Source organism: Aptenodytes patagonicus, chromosome 1 (assembly GCF_965638725.1).
Source record: "Aptenodytes patagonicus chromosome 1, bAptPat1.pri.cur, whole genome shotgun sequence".
Classification (NCBI taxonomy): Eukaryota; Metazoa; Chordata; class Aves; order Sphenisciformes; family Spheniscidae; genus Aptenodytes; species Aptenodytes patagonicus.
The window spans coordinates 170,544,514-170,564,848 of NC_134949.1; the positions used below are offsets into that span (position 1 = coordinate 170,544,514).

The 20,335-nt window shown below is 40.5% G+C and overlaps 1 protein-coding gene across 3 annotated transcripts in view; it reads right to left on the reverse strand.

Moving 5' to 3' along the window:
* The window catches only part of GPC5 (glypican 5), a 796,885-nt gene that overhangs the window by 514,117 nt on the left and 262,433 nt on the right, over positions 1–20,335 (reverse strand). For all 3 annotated transcript variants that reach the window (XM_076362213.1, XM_076362206.1, XM_076362220.1), the window contains exon 6: positions 14,212–14,332. In XM_076362213.1, the coding sequence (XP_076218328.1) occupies positions 14,212–14,332 (121 nt within the window). The remainder of the gene's footprint in view (positions 1–14,211; positions 14,333–20,335) is intronic.

Sequence of the window (20,335 nt, forward strand, 5' to 3'; positions counted from 1 at the left end):
CTGCTCCACTCTTTTTTTTTTCCTTTTTAATGAGTTTGCTTGCATACAAATTATTTTGTTAATGTTTTTATGATATTGACAGACTATATCTGTCATTAATTAATACTAACAGGAACAGTAAGCTGCTTCTCAAATTTTTGTTGATACCTTCCATCCTGATGTGATATTTAGTTGCTGAACCTCTACTCGGAAGAGGCTGTCAATGAAGCTAACTATGGGATGGTTTTGTGATATGTATCAGATTTCGTAACTTAAAACTACTAATTTGATTTTCACTTGTGACTAGAGAGTTAATTTCCTGCTTTATTTAAATCGTTTAAAGTCTCCTTTGCTATCTAGGTCTACATTTCTCTTTTTTTTACCAAATATGTTGTTCCAAGTGTGTTAATTTGGGATTATTCCTCTATCTTTTATTAATGTAATAGAATCATAGAATTGTAGAATACCTCAAGTTGGAAAGGACCCATCAGGATCATCGAGTCCAACTCCCTGCTCCTCATAGGACTACCTAAAACTAAACCATATGACTAAGAGCATCATCCAGATGCTCCTTGAACTCTGACAGGCTTGGTGCCGTGACCACTTCCCTGGGGAGCCTGTTCCAGTGACTGACCACCCTCTCAGTGAAGAACCTTTTCCTAATAAGCATATTGATTTCAGAAGTAGGTATTATAATGGTGTACTGGGTGCAGGTGCCCCGGTGCTGGCAGCGGGGGGCTGCAGGGCGGCCTCTGTGAGGAGAGGACGGGGCTGCCCCATGCCAGACACAGCCTGTTCTAGCCGGCTCTAACCGACCCAGCGCAGGGCACAGAGGAGCCCCTCAGCCAAGACAGTAGCACCTCGGGGAAAATGTATTTAAGAAAGGGTAGAAAACACTGGGCAGCAGCTGTGACAGGTAGCAGGGAAAAAAATGCGAGAGAAACAGCCCCGCAGACACCGGGGCCGGAGAAGAAGGAGGAGGAGGAGGGGCTTCACGCACTGGAGCAGAGGTTCTCCTGCAGCCTGCGGTGAAGACCATGGTGACGCAAGGTTGTCCCACTGCAGCCCATAGAGGACCACAGTAGAGTAGATATCCACACTGCAGTCCATGGAGGACCCTATGCTGCAGCAGGTGGGTGTGCCCTGAAGGAAGCTGCAGCCTGTGGAAAGCCCATGGCAGAGCAGGCTCCTGGCAGGGACTGTGGCTGGTGGAGAGGAGCCCACACAGAAGCAGTCTGTTTCTGAAAGACTGCAGCCCATGGGAAGGACCCATGCTGGAGCAGGGGAAAAGTGTGAGGAGGAAGGAACGGCAGAGACAAAGTGTTATGGACTGACCACAACCCCCGTTCCCATCCCCCTGCACCGCTGAGGGTGAGGAGGTAGAAGAGTTGGGAACAAAAGAGTGAAGTTGAGCCTGGGAAGAAGGGGTGGAGGGTGGGGACCTGAGGGGAAGTGTTTCTATTTTTTTCTGTTTTTTCACACCATCCTACTCTACTTCTAATTGGCAAGAAATTAAATTAATTTTCCCCAATTTGAGTCGTTTTTGCCCATGACAGTAATTGGTAAGTGATCTCCCTGTCTTTATCTCAGCCGATGAGCCTTTTCATCTTATTTTCTCCCCCTGTTCAGCTGAGTAGGGGGAGTGAGAGAGCAGCTTGGTGGGCATCTGGCAGCTAGCCAAGGTCAACCCACCACAAATGGCATTTACTTGGATGCAAATAACAGCTTCAATTAATGCAGCTTCCTCCAGAACCACTTCTGTTAAAGTAATTTACAGTGCAAATCTGGGAAAACAGTTCAAATGTAAAGACTGATTGAATTCTTATACTTAAACTCTCTTCATATGATTAACCCATCCTTTTTAATAGTAATCAAGCTTGTTCAAAGCTGTATATAAAATGTTTGCAAAACAAATTAGCTTAATATTTCAGAAGACATTTAGGATAAAAATATTTTATAGCAAACTGCAACCCACTGCAAAATACATTTTGTAAAGAAACTAACTAAATAGTAGTTCTACTGCTGTACAAGAACAGCACAAGCCAGTATGACTACAATTTGATACTCAAACAGATATCCACCTTTCACAATACTGGACATGTATGTATTCCAGTGTAGTTAGCAGATTGTAGCTAAATGAGCTAGGGCAGTCCCAAAACTTATTAGTTTAAGTAAAATTCACTGTATTGTATTAAAGTCTAATCAGATTAGTGATATTCTTATAATTTCTAATGTGATGAATACCAGTGAATAGTAATATCATTAAAAAAATCTATTAGTAGGATATGTCCTTCCTGTTTTATTGTCTATTAGAGACATATCACTTGCACTTTTGTTCATTGTCAACCTGACCTGTGAATGTAAATGACAGAATGAATAATGTTTGTACTGCAAGTAGCTGAGGATTGTATGCATCTCTACAAAGTCCAATTATTGTTCCACATGAGAAAAAAAGGATGTGATTCTTCAATCATAAGAAGAAAGACTCTTTACACAAATCCAGATTCCATTAGGCAGGACACTTGCAAGCTGAATTCCTAAACTCGTTTCTAGTTAATTATATGCTAAGTGGCATGGTTGCCGTTGCACAACAATTGATTCTTTAAATGGGAAGGCCAACAGCAACAGTAATCCGCAATACCGCTCCCTAAAACAATCCTCTACTAAAAGTATTCAGAGACAAGCCAGTTGTTAAACTGGCATTCACTCAAAATTAAGTGTATTTCCTATACCAGTTTTCCTCTCCCTCCTCACAAGACATCACTGAGGTTAAATACGTTATCCAATTAAAATATGAAATTAGACATTGAGAGCTTCCTCTCCCTTTATTACAACTGGAATAGACGATAAATTTAAGGAGGTTTTTGCCTTTTTTAATAACAATGAAAAAGCACACGTGCCCCCAAAAAATCCCAAGTAATTTCAGATGAGAGATTCTCCCAAACTGGGTAGCTAGTTAAAAATCTGGCAATGTATCCACTGTCATACATTATGCAACATGTCACATCCATCTATACAACTAACGGGGTACCACCTCACGGCAAAAAGAAGGGATTTCCTATTCTCTGATGAAATTATAGAAGAAAGCAAAAATGTCCAGCCTTCACAGACTGACTCCTATGCTTCTGTGGAGCCCACCAAAGTTAATGAGAGGTTGAGTGAATACTGTTGAGACTACTGCATCAGGGCCCTGAAGCCCTCTTGAACTCTCTAGTCTGTCCTATTATATAACAATATATATATTCCCTTCCTTTTCTAAGTTGGGATTGGGAATTAAGAGCATCAGAAGCTCCTTTTCACTTTCAGAATTGCTACTACTTCCATGGGGTAAGTGGGCAAAACCACTTGTTTTCTTTGAGATCTATAGCCAAAGTTATAGGAAGTTTGAAAGAAAGTATATTGTGGTGAATGGAGTTACATCCAGTTGGCGGCCGGTCACGAGCGGTGTTCCCCAGGGCTCAGTTTTGGGGCCGGTCTTGTTCAATATCTTTATCGATGATCTGGATGAGGGGATTGAGTGCACCCTCAGTAAGTTTGCAGACGACACCAAGTTGGGCGGGAGCGTTGATCTGCTGGAGGGTAGGAAGTCTCTGCAGAGGGACCTGGACAGGCTGGATCGATGGGCCCAGGCCAACTGTATGAGGTTCAACAAGGCCAAGTGCCGGGTCCTGCACTTGGGCCACAACAACCCCATGCAGTGCTACAGGCTTGGGGAAGAGTGGCTGGAAAGCTGCCTGTCGGAAAAGGACCTGGAGGTGTTGGTTGACAGCCGGCCGAACATGAGCCGGCAGTGTGCCCAGGTGGCCAAGAAGGCCAATGGCATCCTGGCCTGTATCAGAAATAGTGTGGCCAGCAGGAGTAGGGAAGAGATTGTCCCTTTGTACTTGGCACTGGTGAGGCCGCACCTCGACTACTGTGTTCAGTTTTGGGCCCCTCACTACAAGGAGGACGTTGAGGTGCTGGAGCGTGTCCAGAGAAGGGCAACGAGGCTGGTGAGGGGTCTGGAGAACAAATCTGATGAGGAGTGGATGAGGGAAGTGGGGTTGTTTAGCCTGGAGAAAAGGAGGCTGAGGGGAGACCTCATTGCTCTCTACAACTACCTGAAAGGAGGTTGTAGTGAGGTGGGTGTCAGTCTCTTCTCCCAAGTAACAAGCGATAGGACGAGAGGAAATGGCCTCAAGTTGAGCCAGGGAAGGTTTAGATTAGATATGAGGAAAAAATTCTTTACTGAAAGAGTGGTGAAACCTTGGAAGAGGCTGCCCAGGGAAGTGGTTGAGTCCCCATCCCTGGAAGTATTTAAAAGACGTGTAGATGCGGCGCTTAGGGACATGGTTTAGTGGACATGGTGGTGTTGGGTCGACGGTTGGACTCGATGATCTTAGAGGTTGTCCTGGTTTCGCAGGGATAGAGTTAATTTCCTTCCTAGTAGCTGGTACAGTGCTGTGTTTTGGATTTAGGATGAAAACAAAGTTGATAACGCACCGATGTTTTAGTTGTTGTTAGGTAATGCTTACGCTAGCCAAGGACTTTTTAGTTTTCCATGCTCTACCGACTGAGAAGGCTGCAGGTGCACAAGAAGCTGGGAGGGGGCACAGCCAAACTGGCCAAAGAAACATTCCATACCATGTGACGTCACGCTCAGTACATAAACTGGGGAAGCTGGCCAGGGGGGCGGGGAGGCCGCTGCTTGGGGACTGGCTGGGCATCAGTCGGCAGGTGGTAGCAATTGTACTGTGCATCACTTGCTTTGTGTATTATTATTATTATTATCATATTATTATCATTTTATTTTAATTATTAACCTGTTTTTATCTCAACCCACGAGTTTTTCTCACTTGTGCTCTTCCAATTCTCTCCCCCATCCCACCGGGTGGGGGGGAGTGAGCGAGCGGCTGTGTGGTGCTCAGTTGCCGACTGAGGTTAAACCACGACAGAGGTCTTTTCCAACCTTAATGATTCTATGATTCTATGATTAAAAAATAAAATAAAAATCCATTTTAAGAAAGTCAAGGAGCATAAATGATAAATTATAAACCAGAAAAAATAATTTCCTTTCCACAGTTTTGCAAAAAGTAAAGTAGATCAGACTTTCTAAAGTAAGCATCACAAAATCTGTGCCCCAGGTCATATTGTTTGCCATAGCTATAACTCTTCCAAAATCTCAAAACTCTCCTTCACTTAATATTGTACTTAAAAATGAGAAGATAGAACAATGTTCCTGTTTTGCTAAGAAACCCTAACACAAGCAGTTTTTACCACCTATAGCAGCAGGCAATTTAGGTGCAAAATAGGCTTTTGTAGAGAGCATCTGCACCATAATGAATGCTTCGGTTAGTGTCACTATCCACCTAAGTAGCTAGAAAAGGCTGTCTTGTTTTCTGTGCCACTGTTGTCTGCACTAAATGGATAAGAATTGATAGTATCTCTCTGTTGCATCAATGCGTATGTTTTCTCACTGTGTATGGTGCAGTGCTTTATAAGCAACGGAAGAAGAAAAAACAGCAAAAATACAAATGTTAGGAATTTAATTTTTTTTTTTCATTTAGAGTTTTACACAAATTTGGACCTTAAACTTAGTTCCACAAAGCTCTGTACAATGTACGCTCTTTTCCTTTTATTTATTCACATTAAGAGAAATCAAAGGCTTTTCATTGCTAAGCCACTATCCATCATATTTGAGAAGTCGTGGCAGTCCAGTGAAGTTCCCACTGACTGGGAAAGGGGAAACATAACCCCCATTTTTAAAAAGGGAAGAAAGGAAGACCCAGGGAACTACAGGCCAGTCAGTCTCATGTCTGTGCCTGGGAAGATCATGGAACGGATCCTCCTGGAAGCTATGCTAAGGCACATGGAGGACAGGGAGGTGATTTGAGACAGCCAGCATGGCTTCACCAAGGGCAAGTCCTGCCTGACCAACCTAGTGGCCTTCTATGATGGAGCAACTACATCAGTGGACACGGGAAGGGCTACAGATGTTGCCTATGTGGACCTCTGTAAGGCCTTTGACATGGTCCCCCACAGCATCCTTCTCTCTAAACTGGAGAGGTATGGATTTGATGGGTGGACTGTCCAGTGGGTGAGGAATTGGTTAGATGGTCGCATCCAGAGGGTAGTGGTCAACGGCTCAATGTCCAGATGGAGATTGGTGATGAGTGGCGTCCCACAGGGGTCCGTATTGGGACCGGTATTGTTTAATATCTTCATCAATGACATAGACAGTGGGATCGAGTGCACCCTCAGCAAGTTTGCAGATGACACCAAGCTGAGTGGTGTGGTTGACATGCCAGACGGATGGGATGCCATCCAGAGGGACCTGGACAAGCTGGAGAAGTGGGCCTGTGTGAACCTCATGAGGTTCAAGAAGACCAAGTGCCAGGTCCTGCACCTGAGTCAGGGCAACCCCCAGTCTCAATAAAGGCTGGGGGATGAAGGGACTGAGAGCAGCCCTGCCCAGAAGGACTTGGGGGTACTGGTGGATGAAACGCTGGACATGAGCCAGCACTGTGCGCTCGCAGCCCAGAAGGCCAATCATATCCTGGGCTGCATCCAAAGAAGCGTGGCCAGCAGGTCGAGGGAGGGGATTCTGCCCCTCTCCTCTGCTCTGGTGAGACCCCACCTGCAGTACTGTGTCCAGCTCTGGAGCCCTCAGCAGAAGAAAGACATGGACCTGTTGGAGCGGGTCCAGAGGAGGAGGGTCACGAAAATGATGAGGGGGATGGAACACCTCTCCTCTGAAGAAAGGCTGAGAGAGTTGGGGTTGTTCAGCCTGGAGAGAAGAGAAGGCTTTGGGGAGACCTTATTGCAGCCTATCAGTACTGAAAGGGGGCTTATGAAAAAGATGGCGGCAAACTTTTTAGCAGGGCTTGTTGTGACAGGACAAGGGGGAATGGCTTCAAACTAAAGGGGGGTAGATTTAGACTAGATATAAGGAAGAAATTTTTTATGCTGCAGGTGGTGAAACACTGGCACAGGTTTCCCAGAGAGGTGGTGGATGCCCCATCCCTGGAAACCTTCAAGGTGAGGTTGGACGGGGCTCTGAGCAACCTGCTCTAGTTGAAGATGTTGCTGCCCACGGCAGGGGGGTTGGACTGGATGACCTTTAGAGGTCTCTTCCAACCCAAACTATTCTATGATTCTGTGATTCATTTAAGCACAAATCCTGTTTTAAAAGATACTATACAAAAATGAGGATAATTTGTGCTAAATGAATGGGATTCTGATTAGCCTTTAATAACTTTGGTAAGCTAGTTAGTGAAAAACAAAACAAACCAGGAAAAAATATTATCGGGGTTTTATTGAAATTACTGACAAAAAGGATTATGTGGCTGGTGACCTGTTCTTCTCAATTTACCCCCTCGGCATCCCAACACTGGGAGATGCATGGGCTCAACTTCATGCCCTCCTAATCACTTTTTCCTTCTCTGCCTTCCACATGTAAACCACATGTAGGTTTGAGTTTACACATAATTTTCCAGGACATACGGTCATCTCAGAATGTTCATATAATTTTTAGTGTTTTAACTTACAAATACAGAAAGACCACCTTTGTGAGCAACAAAAGGGGCATATACCTTCATTACCGTCACAGAACTGTGAAGAAAATCTTTTCACTCTCAAGACACACAAAAGCATCAGCGATCCTGCACTCTAATGTGTATTTTTGAGGCTGGAAGTTGAAGTGTATTTTAAAAGGAGAAGGGTGAAACTCAGAAAATAATTTCTCATCTCATTTCTAGCCATTTAATATCTTTACAGAAATTATACCAATATCTTACATGCAATGGTAATACTCAAGTATTTAACATATCTTCGGCACCAGCTAGCAGTCAGAGGGAGCTCAAGACAATACAGTGTGATATGCCAGCTCTCCGTAGATGTGCCAAAAGATAGGAACATCTCACACAACAAATATGAAATAGGCTCCTCTGTCAAGTAGGAATATCCTAATACGACACGTTGCTCTCATACTCTGCTATCGTGCCTTGCCAAAGATGGAATTTGTCCAAGGGATTGATTTCAAAAAGACAGTAACATTGTACTAACTCCAGAAATGAAACAAAAGAAGGAGCCAACACATCAAATATGAAAGGGAGAGCCAACAAGTCTCTGGGGAAAAAGTTAACATAATCAAGATACTGAGCTATTCTGTACCTGCAGGATTGTTCAAACTTTGGAAGAGACTAAAAAGTGAAAAAGGCAGTAAAAGTGAAACCTAAAGCAAAATTAACATTTAGATATGCATTTGTAATATGAAAAACAAAACAAAACAAAACTTGTGAGGCAGTCTTTCCTATTGCAACAAAAATAATAACTAGGCAGTTTAGGAGCAAAAACAGCTGAAAGCAATACTAACACCAGTGAATGCTGAATGGCTGTTGCACAAAGTGCACTGACATTTTACTTCCCAGTTACCTCTGTGAGGTACCTGGTATTGAACGGTGCAAAGTGCAGAATACAATATATCAACAAAAAAACATTTACAAAGAGAAAGGAAAATAAACGTTTTCAAAGTGAGTCTTTAAGAGTGTGTTACTGAAGAGTGTATCCAGCTAAGACCTTCAGTATCTGAGACTGTTAAATGCTGTACTTTTGAGAATTCACTCATTCCATGAGAAAGAATTGTATTTCAGTCATCAACAGAGTCATCAGAATGTTTACTTCATTAAATTTATACAGCAGTTTGAACTATTCTAAGAGGCAGAGGGATTTTAACTATTAGATGATTATCATAACACTAAAGAAGGCACAATCTTGATATCAGTGATCAAAGGGAAGCACAGCTACAAGTGCCACATCTTGCATATGAATAATTTAAAAACATGGTTCTTTGTATGTGCAGATGAGGACTCAGGTAATGTATTCCGTCACCATTTCCAATATGTACTCGAACAGCTCTTACGAAAACACCTATTATTTTGCCCGTGCTGCGGTACATTGATAAAAGCTTTAAAAAACACAGCTGGAAAGTTTAGTTGTTAGTATGACAAATCAGTGTCAAAACAAAATCTCACCTCACTATTTTTGTAACCTTTTTGAGCTAGGTAAATGGGTAGATGATGTCATGGTGAAACACAGAGCTTACCACACCTTAATAATGACCAGTAGTAAAGGAAAAATTAGATTGTCACCTACATTTAATGTCTTACGAAGTAGTGGCCTCTATTCACTTAAAGGTTGTAGGCATCACTTCCATTAGTGACAGTTTTCAGCCCTTTGTGGAGAAAGTAAATACTATTCCATGTATATCAGCTAGGAGTCCAGTGGTATAGCAGTATAAGATGGGATGCCTTCCAAATAAGTTCAGGCACATCTTTTGCTGCACCTAGAAATAGGAAATCATTTATCCTAATAGAAGCATTTAGATTTCCAGTATAGTCAATAGAGTGGCAGGTGCCTCTGGAGATCTCCAGAGGGAGATTTGATCTGCCTAATTTAGACAGACAGGCAGACATAGGGGTATGGCAGGATTTCCTAAAATTAGGAAGTCTTTATTTCACCTGTACATACGAGCTCCAAGTAATGTCTATTATTTTCAAAAGCAGTATCTTTTTGAGACTGTCTTCTGGAAGAAGAAATACATTGAAATGACCAAGGTCTAATCATCTGTAATCACAGCACCAAAATATCATACTTACTTCATAACCTCAGTATTTGCACTTGCAGGAAAGACGAATGAATCGCGTTTTTAAATTATAAGGGGAGAAAGAAAAATAATTACCATTATTATTGCTGCCATATGCAACTGACTTTGCTTATCATGATTGCCTATTAGAGTGGTAGTTGCAGATTGCAGTACGTAAGAGACTATGCACTGAACCCATTATTTGCCTGCTGTGAAGATAAATGAATGAAGAAGAGCCCATCATTTAAAACTCTCCAAAACACTAGTCTGTACAAGTAAGGATTTTTACAAAAGAAGGTGCCTTTGTCAAGCCATTTTCAGCACTGACTGGTTCAGCAGAGTTCATGTTAGTTCCTCTAATTGCACTTTGTTGCTGTGAATATGAACCTGTGGAGTCCAGAGCACAGGTTATAGCAGTCAGGGTCCGATGGAATCAAAAAGTTCTATTGATTTTTGGTAAATCCACTATTTACAGAAAAAGAAGGAGGATTGCTGTGAGCCCCTCACAAAGAAGTACCCAGAAACCACAGCCTGCTGGGAAGAGAGACTCTCCCTTATGCAACAGGTTTGGTTTCAGTGGTTTAAAGTTTTTAATAGAATAGAACCTAGAAAACAGTATGTTTAAGCATTGTATGTTTACATCTTTTAAAGACAATTCTTTGCTTGGGATTTTTATGCGCTTCTATACCTACCTTGCAAGAAAAGAGGAGATAATAGAGGACATCTGTTCTTTTCTGCATGCAGGGCAGAATGCTCTTTGATCTGTTTTCTTATGTACATAATAAAGATGAGCAGGAAGGGATCTTTAAGATATCTGTTCTTTTTTTGCTACTTCATAATATTTAGTCATTTGTACAATAAGTATGTACAGTCTGATTTTCTGAGAGCTCACTGGGCCCTCCCTTAAATGGGCTTTCCCTTTACATCTCACAATATTCACTTCCTTCTTGCCCTCATTCTGGGATTCTTGAAAATAAGAGGGGAAATTTAGTGTAATTGGTGAGAAAAGGGGTCATCTGCTTTGATGACAAAGAAGAAAGAAGGTTTCAGAAAACAATGAAGCTTTCTAACAGAGTTTTTCTACCCTGGATTTACTAGAGAGAATTACTTTTTCTGGTCTGGAAGGACAAAATGTAATCAGGATATATTTCTCAATCTGACTTAAATTATGTATTCTAAATGCAAAACTGGTGATCCTCTTCAAATTAGTCCTTCTATAGTTTAATCATCTTTTTTTTTTTTTAACCATTAGAAAATAATATATAATCATAAAATTAGATTTTTTTTTTAAGAGCTCCCCAAATGTTTGTATGTATCTTCACTAGTTCCTGGCTGTCTGAACTGTACCTAAGATCTCTTAAATAAAAACAGTCATTTCAGAGAAATTAAAAGCCAACCAACCAAAAAAAAATCCTAAGTACTTCAGCCCAGCCCAGATACCAGCAAAAGCAAAAGGCTTCATTTTCAAGTAGACTTCAAGTTTGTTTATGGTTTGATGATCATGTGGTCCAACATAGCCGTTGAAAAAGCAGAAGGTAGCATTATAAGAAGATCCAGTGTATATGCTAAATATTTCTCCTTAGAAAATGATACATGTCTAGCTTGTGTGTTCAAACTGACAACCTCTTGGAAAGGGCTCAGAAACATGACACAAGGGTGAAATCCTTCAGACCAGACACCTAACTGCAAGTGTCTACAATGTAGATGCCAACATGTGGGCAATGTACTGAAACTCCTTTTATATTGTGCAAGACTAAAGAACTACTGTTCTTCTTATCCTGAAGCATACATTTACATATGGCCAAATGAACAGCTCTCTAAGGTCCATGACTAGATCTATATGTAAGGGAAGCTTAAACACCTAAATGCAGGTGTCTGATTAAAGAACTGAACTCCACCTCTGCTGCAAACAAATGACACAGGTTATCATGGATAAGTTACATTTCAGTGCATTTCACCATTTTCACTGTGAGAAGTACCAGAAGCAAAGCTTCTGATTTTTCATCTTGTATTGATATTTACAAAGTGGTAGAGACTATTCAGTCCTGAAGGCCTTGGTACCATGACAGGCTGTACAAGCAATAGAAAATCAACCTATACTTACCACTGATACACAGAGCTCTGACTGTGGCTGAGAAGGAAGGACCGTATCCTAACATGACATCATGAGATGGAGAGAAATGCTACTTCAATATCCTGCATCTTGAAATGTTTAAAAGCTGATGTGAAAAGTCATATAAACCTGAATTACCACTCGTTTACTTTCTCCTAATACAGAAAGCAAATGGCTACATAGAAAACACAACTAAATAACAAAAATGTACTTGTTTAGCAAGCAAGGTTACAGCAACATGGAATTTATATAAAAATATACATAATTGCCTACACAAATAGCAAGTTATATATCACCCTGCCAATCTGTGTCACCTTAAAGCTAAATTAAAGCATATAAACTTTTACAGATTTCAGGAATGATTAGTTCTGAAAAACAGGACAATTTTTTTTTTTTCCTACTAAATTAGCTATTTAAACATTTGCAGTGCAGTAATACTGCAATATTACGGTAATAGAGTGCTGGACTTAAGTATGACTCTGTCTATCTCAGAGGCAGCACCAAAATCCATTAAGATCCCCTTATTTAATCTGTCCATCATAAGCTTAATATGTGATTCATCCTTTTCATATCACAAAGGACAAAAAGGTGATCTTTTGTATTTAAATCTCTAATTTACACTCCCCATCCTCCTTTCCCAAGCAGTAAATGATAGAGAAGAAAGCTTTTTCTGCAGTTTCTCCAGCCCTTTTATCTGAGGAAAAGCAGTCGTATGTTGGGTCTCTAAGGAATTTGATGCTCTCTTTATCCCCTGACCCTATTTCCATACTCAGAGCTGCAAGAAAGGAAACTATCCCATAGAAAGATAACATATTTGGAGGTTAGTTAGACTTGCAGTATGTAAATTATATGTCCTTCTCCCCAAGACCCACTCTAGCCTTTTGGGACAAGGGCAAATAAGCTCTCAAAATGAAATGTCTTATAATGGAATTGCTCTATTCCACTCTTTTAGATCCTCACTCAAGGAGGAAACAACACAACTCCTAGTCTCTAGAGGAAAACAACACAATAAACTATACAGTGCAGATTTAATATCAAAGAAGAAGGGCATTCCTGATAGATGAAAGACCTTGAGACTTACCCAGTAAGATTGCAATGTTTTTCTTTGCACAGTAATTTGTAGTTCTTAATTAAGTCATAGCATGTCTTCGGAGGGAAAATTGTATTCATTTTCTCACCATTGCAGTCACCATTTTAATAAAGAAAGAAAGACAAAAGCGTGCTGAAGCTGGAGGGCTACAAAAGATATTTCTTTTAAGGAGGAAGGAATAATGATTGCCTTTGAGCTTCAATCTGGATGCCACTTCTCCCAGAAAACAACCCTATTGATGGAAAAGAAATTTTTCTGGTTTTTTCTATTTCACCACTCTTTGTTTTGTTGTCAGAGAAGAGTTATTTTTCACAAATAGAGAAATAAGAACCAAGAGAGTTTATCATGAAGGTATCAGTAATGTTAGAATGGCTTGCCTATTTCAACTCCAGAAACCATTTGGGAAACTGTATTTAAAAGCTACCAAGAAGATAGAAAAACAAAATTAAAGCAATTCCTTAGATGAAACTAAATGCAATAGGCAAAGAAGAGTCATCTAGTATCTCTAATTCTCATGTTTGGGGAATGAGGTAGAGAAGGGGAGTGGAGACCATAAAGGTGCCAAGCTTGCATGCCAGCCCTAGGTAGCCTCTCCTTTTACCAGTGCAGATGAGAGGACACTGGGTTAGATGGGTCACTGACAAGAAATGCCGGTAGAACATTTCTTATCACTGAGTCTTCAGATCGGAGTGGAAACTTATATTTTTAAACTGAAATACAGACTTGTCAGCACAATAACTTGGTTTCAGTAGAATCAGGTTTTTGTCCTGTAGTTCTGTCTATCTGTGCATATAGATACAGCACGTAACAAAAGAAAACTGTAATCCTTTAAACGTGTTACAATATGATTGTGCAGAACATATTGGAATTGAATGCCCTGTAAGCCTTAAATTTAGTAACTCACAGATATGTACATCAGGTAATGAACACCAACTCCTTTGGCAAGCATGTTATTCTTGTTCAAACTTCCCAGTTTTTCTATCTGGCATCTAAATTTAAAACCTCGCAGCAAGACTAGTTAAGAAAGAACCTAGATTTAGTAAAGAGGGAAGAGGGAAATTATGTTTTATTGTTTTTTAAACATATGTACCCAGTTAATATCCCTAAATTATACTGTTTGAGCTTCTGTACATTTACTGCAATGCCGACCTGTGGTACTCATAGGTACAAATGGCCCAGCTGCCAGAGTCTTACTTCCTACACTCATCTACCATACGCAAACCTTTTAACTAAATCATTTTTAATAATTGAAGTGAGACCTCTGTAGCGAGAGTAAGTAGTATTTCGGTGTTGACGTGCACTGAGCAGTAACTTGAATTAGCAATTAACCTTTAATGTACAGTAAATTCTTTCACTACTAGAGTGGTCTTTAGTACTATACTATATCTATAGGTAAAAGCAGCTTACCTGAATAACGTGTTTCAGCTTGTCAATAATTTGACTTATTACAGGATCTGTTCCCTTCACTTTTACTTCTGGATTTGCAGACTGAGCTCTGATTCCACTGCCAACCACACGATGAGTATAGCTAGTTTAACACACAAACACACACACAAAAATGTTTTAGTAAGTTATTCTACTCTCTGAGAGTCATCTTCTAGTTCGTATTAACTCTCATGGCACCAACATTCCACTTTAATGAGATGCATTAATTTTGTGCACATATTTTTCACAGAAAAGAAATACAGCATAATATAATTACTACATTCCACAAAGTTGTATTATTTATTATAGCTTTAATTTTACTACAAGCTTTAACAAGAAAAGAGTTATCTACATTTTGAAGCAAGAAACATTCAGCCCTATGCATGTTTTCTTGTGTGTGCAAAGACTGTCCTCCATTTTGGTTTTGCTAAATACAAACTACACGGTGATTGCCTAAATGCATGACATTTCAGGTTTTTAAAACAAACTCCAGATTCTACACACACTGTATGTTCAGAACTAGACCTGAAGTTTCCTAGTGTTTTTGTGAATGCACATGCAGATAGAATATTTATTGCAGGACAACAGCCAAATTGTGCATAAATTATTTAGCATTACATAACTGATATAAGTACAGAGTAGGCCAAAATTTACTTAATAGATATGTAAAAAACAAGCAACAGAAACCAGATATATGCTCATTCAAGAAAGAACTGCTATAAGAAGTAGAACATTGTTTCTAACATATCAAAACTCAAAATACAGAGACTAAAATTAAGCATCTAGCAGAATTCTGTGGCTTATTAAGACGCAATTCTTCATTCAACTTTCCATGTTATATGCAATACTTGTTATGCGAGAAAAACTGAATATCTACCTTCTCATCACAGATACTGTACATTATGCAAATACCCTCTGTATATTAAGTTTTGTCTGCATACTCTACAAGAGGATAGCTCTATATATCTCTGTCTCAAAAATATTTTGCCAGCTGTTACGCTGTAAGAAAAGGAAAGGAAAGAATCCTATCAGGAATGGAGTAAAGAAATGCCTAATTCCTGCCTATTAAATTTGCATATGAGCATAGACAACACAACATACTCAAATTTTGCAGAATCTGTTTTATGAAAAACATTGCAGGTCCTCTTAGCTCTGTGGAAAACCTTCCATGTACGCTAAACAACGAACACTGTTCATTAAAGCAAGGTTGCCACATAACAACGATATTTTGTCTTTGATCTTTGCTTAAATATCACCTTAAGTGAGATCGAAGATATTCCTAAGGAACCGTACACAGACCCAGATACCATTTGTAAAATGACATTGGCCATGCTCATAGACATAAATTAACCCAGTCATACAAAATTACTCTAAGTTTTCCATAGGTCCCAGAGAGCACAATTTGCCTTCTATATGTGTGACAAAAGTTAGTAGCTCCTCTAGGCATTACAAGAAGATACTTTTTGGACTACAAGTTCCTCAGAATGCTTCAGAAATGTACTAATTCTGAGGCTTAGCAGAATTTTTCCCGACTTTTAAGGTTTTAAGAGCCAGCAGTCTTTCATTGCTGAAGTCCTTTAAAGCATTTGATTTCACACAGTAAATACTAAAATTCTAGACCTTCTACATACAGCTCTGCATGTGTTATTTAGGGCAAATGTACTCTCTATTTCTTCTGCATGCAATCAAGTTCACTAGAAGCAGATATAATATCAAATTTAAATTCAATTATGTATCAAGATATCACAGCAATGATCACCTAGTCACAAGTTAAAGATTCCTGCTTTATTCATTCTTCATTTGAGAAAATAGTCAGCTGTATCCAATATCCAGGACACACTGTATCAGCTAAAGGTAAATACTAAAAATAATAAGCTCATTACTAAAAGCCATTATGGAACCCTTTACTGATTCACTAGCCATACTATTACTTGGAATAGATGTTAATGATGCACAGTCAGGACAGCAAGGCTTAATGTACTTAATGTAGTTCACTGGAACATGGTAATTGAAATAAGTTTAAAAAAATCTTCATAGCACTGTTGAATACATTGAATATATGAATGGTTCATATTCTTCACAAAGTGGTATTTTGGTTTCTAGCAGACAACTTTTTGTGCTGTCTTGTAGTGATGGGGCAATTTGCCAGCTTGTAGTGATGGGGTAAAGCTTTTTATAGGGGTATGTACAAAACCTGCAGCTTGCCTGCTAGACTTGGGGGAGCATTTAACAGAGCAATTTGAGTAGGGTCAACAAATCTTCTGGTAGCTTCTAAGGATAAAGAAAAAACCCAAACCTAAAAACCTTCTCCAAAGTTTTCCTCAAAAATCCTTCTTTCACAGTCATTTGTCTAAATCAAAATAGATAATTCAATATGGAATTCCTTCCTTCCTTCCCCTTTCTGGCTGAACAATACTGCACTCACTGGATGGACAACTGGTTTAACTCAACACACTGGTTTAATGCAGCACAGCAATTTCTCTTCGTACTACAACACTATTAAAAAAATCTTAAAGGTTATGGCTATCCTTTCTATACAGTGCTCCCATTTTCTGTTTCACAGCATGCAAAACCTATGTTCTCACTTTCTGTCACTCAGAATTCTTCAACTGACACCTTTTTTTAAATGCTGCAAACCCAACTATTACACATTTGTCTGTGAACTGCATAAATATGTGAAAAAGAATGGCCTTTCTCTTTTTTTAATTCAATTGACAATACTTATTTCTCTAACCATGCAGGAAGAAATAAACCATACAGAAGTTGAACCTTGCCTAGGTTACAATTTTATTAATGTAGCTCATCTGGCAATTATCTGGCAATGACTCATTCAAGGCTGGCCATCATTTCTTTTTCAGCTATTTCCACAACGAAATCTACACCCTTGCACAGCTGGTATTTACTGTAGGACTAATTCCTTTCTTTCACCTGAGGGAAAGTTGCTGGGAAAGTAATACTGTCTTGTGAGTGGATCAGATATTAGGAGTTTCAATCCTCTTTAGAACTGTCATCCTCTAAATTCCTCTTCAGCTGTGGTTCATAAGGAATAATTGGATTTACTAAGTAAAAAGTGTTAGCAATTAATTTGGTTTTCTCTCTCCCACTCCTAGTCATTCTGTTATAGTCATTCTTTTCATATTCTCTCAAAGGCAAAATACCTGGAGGAGCTCTATTATCTAATATTAAAAATTCTTTCTAGGCAATTATTGATTCTCCTTTCTCACATAAAAAATATACCCTTTTTCTGATTTACACATTTTCAACATTGTCAACCCTGTGTGGCCCAATGGCTCTTTGCTATTTTGGGTTGGAAGTTTCAAATTATCCCAGAAACATGTCCAAAATCCATTTAAATGTTCTCTCAGTTCTCATGATTAAGGCAATTCCTATACAGAATTCAGATATTCTTACCCAGTAACACTGCCTGTAGCAAATCTCACTTAACCTTCACCTCTTCTGCCCACTTTGGTGAGAAAAAGCATCTCTGCACAGAAAGCAGATGTACAGTATGAGTGGGCATGCTCTAGTCTGGGAATATCCCTGTCCATTCTTCTGCCTGCCCTCGCAGCTTTGTAAAGAAACTGAAAATTTGGTAAGCATTTTCTTCTTTTACAGTCACTACCAGTCTACTTTTCCTTCCTTTCAGGAAGCAAATCCACTCAGTCACTTACCTGTCAAAGAACCTACTCACATTAGTTACCCAAATCACATCCATGCTGAGTGCTCAGAGGTGGGGTTTGCTTTTTCCAGTTGAGAGTGAGGAAGGGTAAGAAGCTGAAGCAGAGGTGACGTGCATCAAAGCAATGACAAGCAGCACACTAGTGCTTGATAATACCACAACTTTAAGTCTATTAGCATTGAACAACTATTAGATCATTAGGTACTGGTAGTAATAACTTACATATTACTTCTCCTTACTTGCTCTGAGCTGTTTAGCATCTTTGTTTCTACCTTCTTTCTCATTCCTGACCTTTCTCCCACCCGCAGCTCGCGTGATCCTTTCCAGGGCTGACAGAAGAAGTGAATTTGTGATTCCCCCTGCTTCCCAGGCCTGTGGGCCTCCTCACCCACCACAACAACGTTCCCAAGCAGAACAGAGCACCTCTCCACCTAAAACCTTCATATATGCACTGGCTGCCCCCAAAAGAGTTCAAACCCTGTTCTGTGACCACTGACACATTTCAGCCTATCCTCCTGATATTTTTGTCTGTTACAGGCCACAGCAGACCCCAAATAGCACACAAGATTACATCCATAGAGAAAGCTTTGGGTCCAGGATTGGTATAATCACTACTCATTTCAAAGGATTCTGGTTTATCCTCAGGTCTACTAGATGTTTACCGCATTCCCCAGCCTGACTCTTAAAGGAGTTGCTACTTCTCTCCCTCTCTCCAGAAATTCTTATGCTTTTGAAGTGCTGGGTTATTCAAGCTTTGTAAAGTTTTTACTTCTTCAAGAGTTTTTAATTTTATATTCAGGGAGAATCCAATCTTGAAATTGATCCTCCAGGTTCTGGATGCCAGTTTTCACCCAGGAACATGCCTTATAAAGCATCACATATGGAAAATAAAGAGGTAAATGACAAAAATTAAGATTCATTGGGATGGAACAAAAAGAATGCAATCCCATTTGGAAGAATGGTTTTCCCAAAATGTACTGGGTTTGCGTGGCAAGGTTTTGGTAGCAGGGGGGCTACAGGGGTGGCTTCTGTGAGAAGCTGCTATAATCTTCCCCTATATCTGATAGAGCCAATGCCAGCTGGCTCCAAGATGGACCCGCCACTTGGCCAAAGCTGAGCCAATCAGTGATGGTGGTAGCACCTCTGCAATAACATATTTAAGAAGGAGAAATAACTGCTTTACAAGAGCAGCTGGGAGAGAGGAGTGAGAATATGTGAGAGAAACAACTCTGCAGACACCAAGGTCAGTGAAGAAGGACGGGGAGGAGGTGCCTCAGGCACCAGAGCAGAGATTCCCCTGCAGCCCATGGTGAAGACCATGGTGAGGCAGGCTGTCCCCCTGCAGCCCATGGATGTTAACGGTGGAGCAGATATCCACCTGCAGCCCATGAAGGACTCCACGCCAGAGCAGGTGGATGTGCCCAAAGGAGGCTGTTACCCCGTGGAAAGCCCATGCTGGAGCAGGCTCCTGGCAAGACCTGTGACCCCATGGAGAGAGGAGCCCACGCTGGACCAGGTTTGCTGGCAGGACTTGTGACCCCATGGAGGATCCACACTGGAGCAGTCTGTTCCTGAAGGACTGCACCCTGTGGAAAGGACCCACACTGGAGCAGTTCATGAAGAACTACAGCCTGTGGAAAGGACCCACGTTGAAGAAGTTTGTCGAGGTCTGTCTCCCATGGGTGGGACTCCGCACTAGAGCAGGGGAAGAGTGAGGAGGAAGGAGCGGCAGAGACAACGTGTGATGAACTGACCGCAACCCCCATTCCCCATCCCCGTGTGCCACTTGAGGGGATGAGGTAGGGAAGCTGGGAGTGAAGTTGAGCGCAGGAATATGGGAGAGGTGGGGGGAAGTTGTTTTAAGATTTGGTTTTATTTCTTATCCTACTCTGATTTGATTGGTAATAAATTAAACTAATTCCCCAAGTCGAGTCTGTTTTGCCCGTGACAGTAATTGCTGAGTGATCTCCCTGTCCTTATCTCGACCCACGAGCCTTTTGTTGTATTTTTCTCTCCCCTGTCCAGCTGAGGAGCGGGAATGATAGAGCGGCTTGGTGAGCACCTGATGTCCAGCCAGGGTCAACCCACCACACCCAATTTGACAATACTGTCTTTGTGTACCAGTTCACAGTATAAATGTTGAAAAACATTTTTGTGATGTTCCATTGATAAATAATGGTGGTCTCAGTATAGAACACCCAAATGTGAATACACTCAACATACTGAAGTAAATAAATGTGTATGTTCACATTTTTTCCTGTTATTGGAAATCCTAACTCATATTAATTTTGCTTTCACTGCAAGGTGATCTGGCTTTGATCAATTGACTTGAAAAACTATCATTTTAACTTTGAGTCTTTTGTAATTACAGGCTCTGACAAGTCACAAGGCAGGTTGAAAACCTTTTTTCTTTCTTCAGGTGTATAA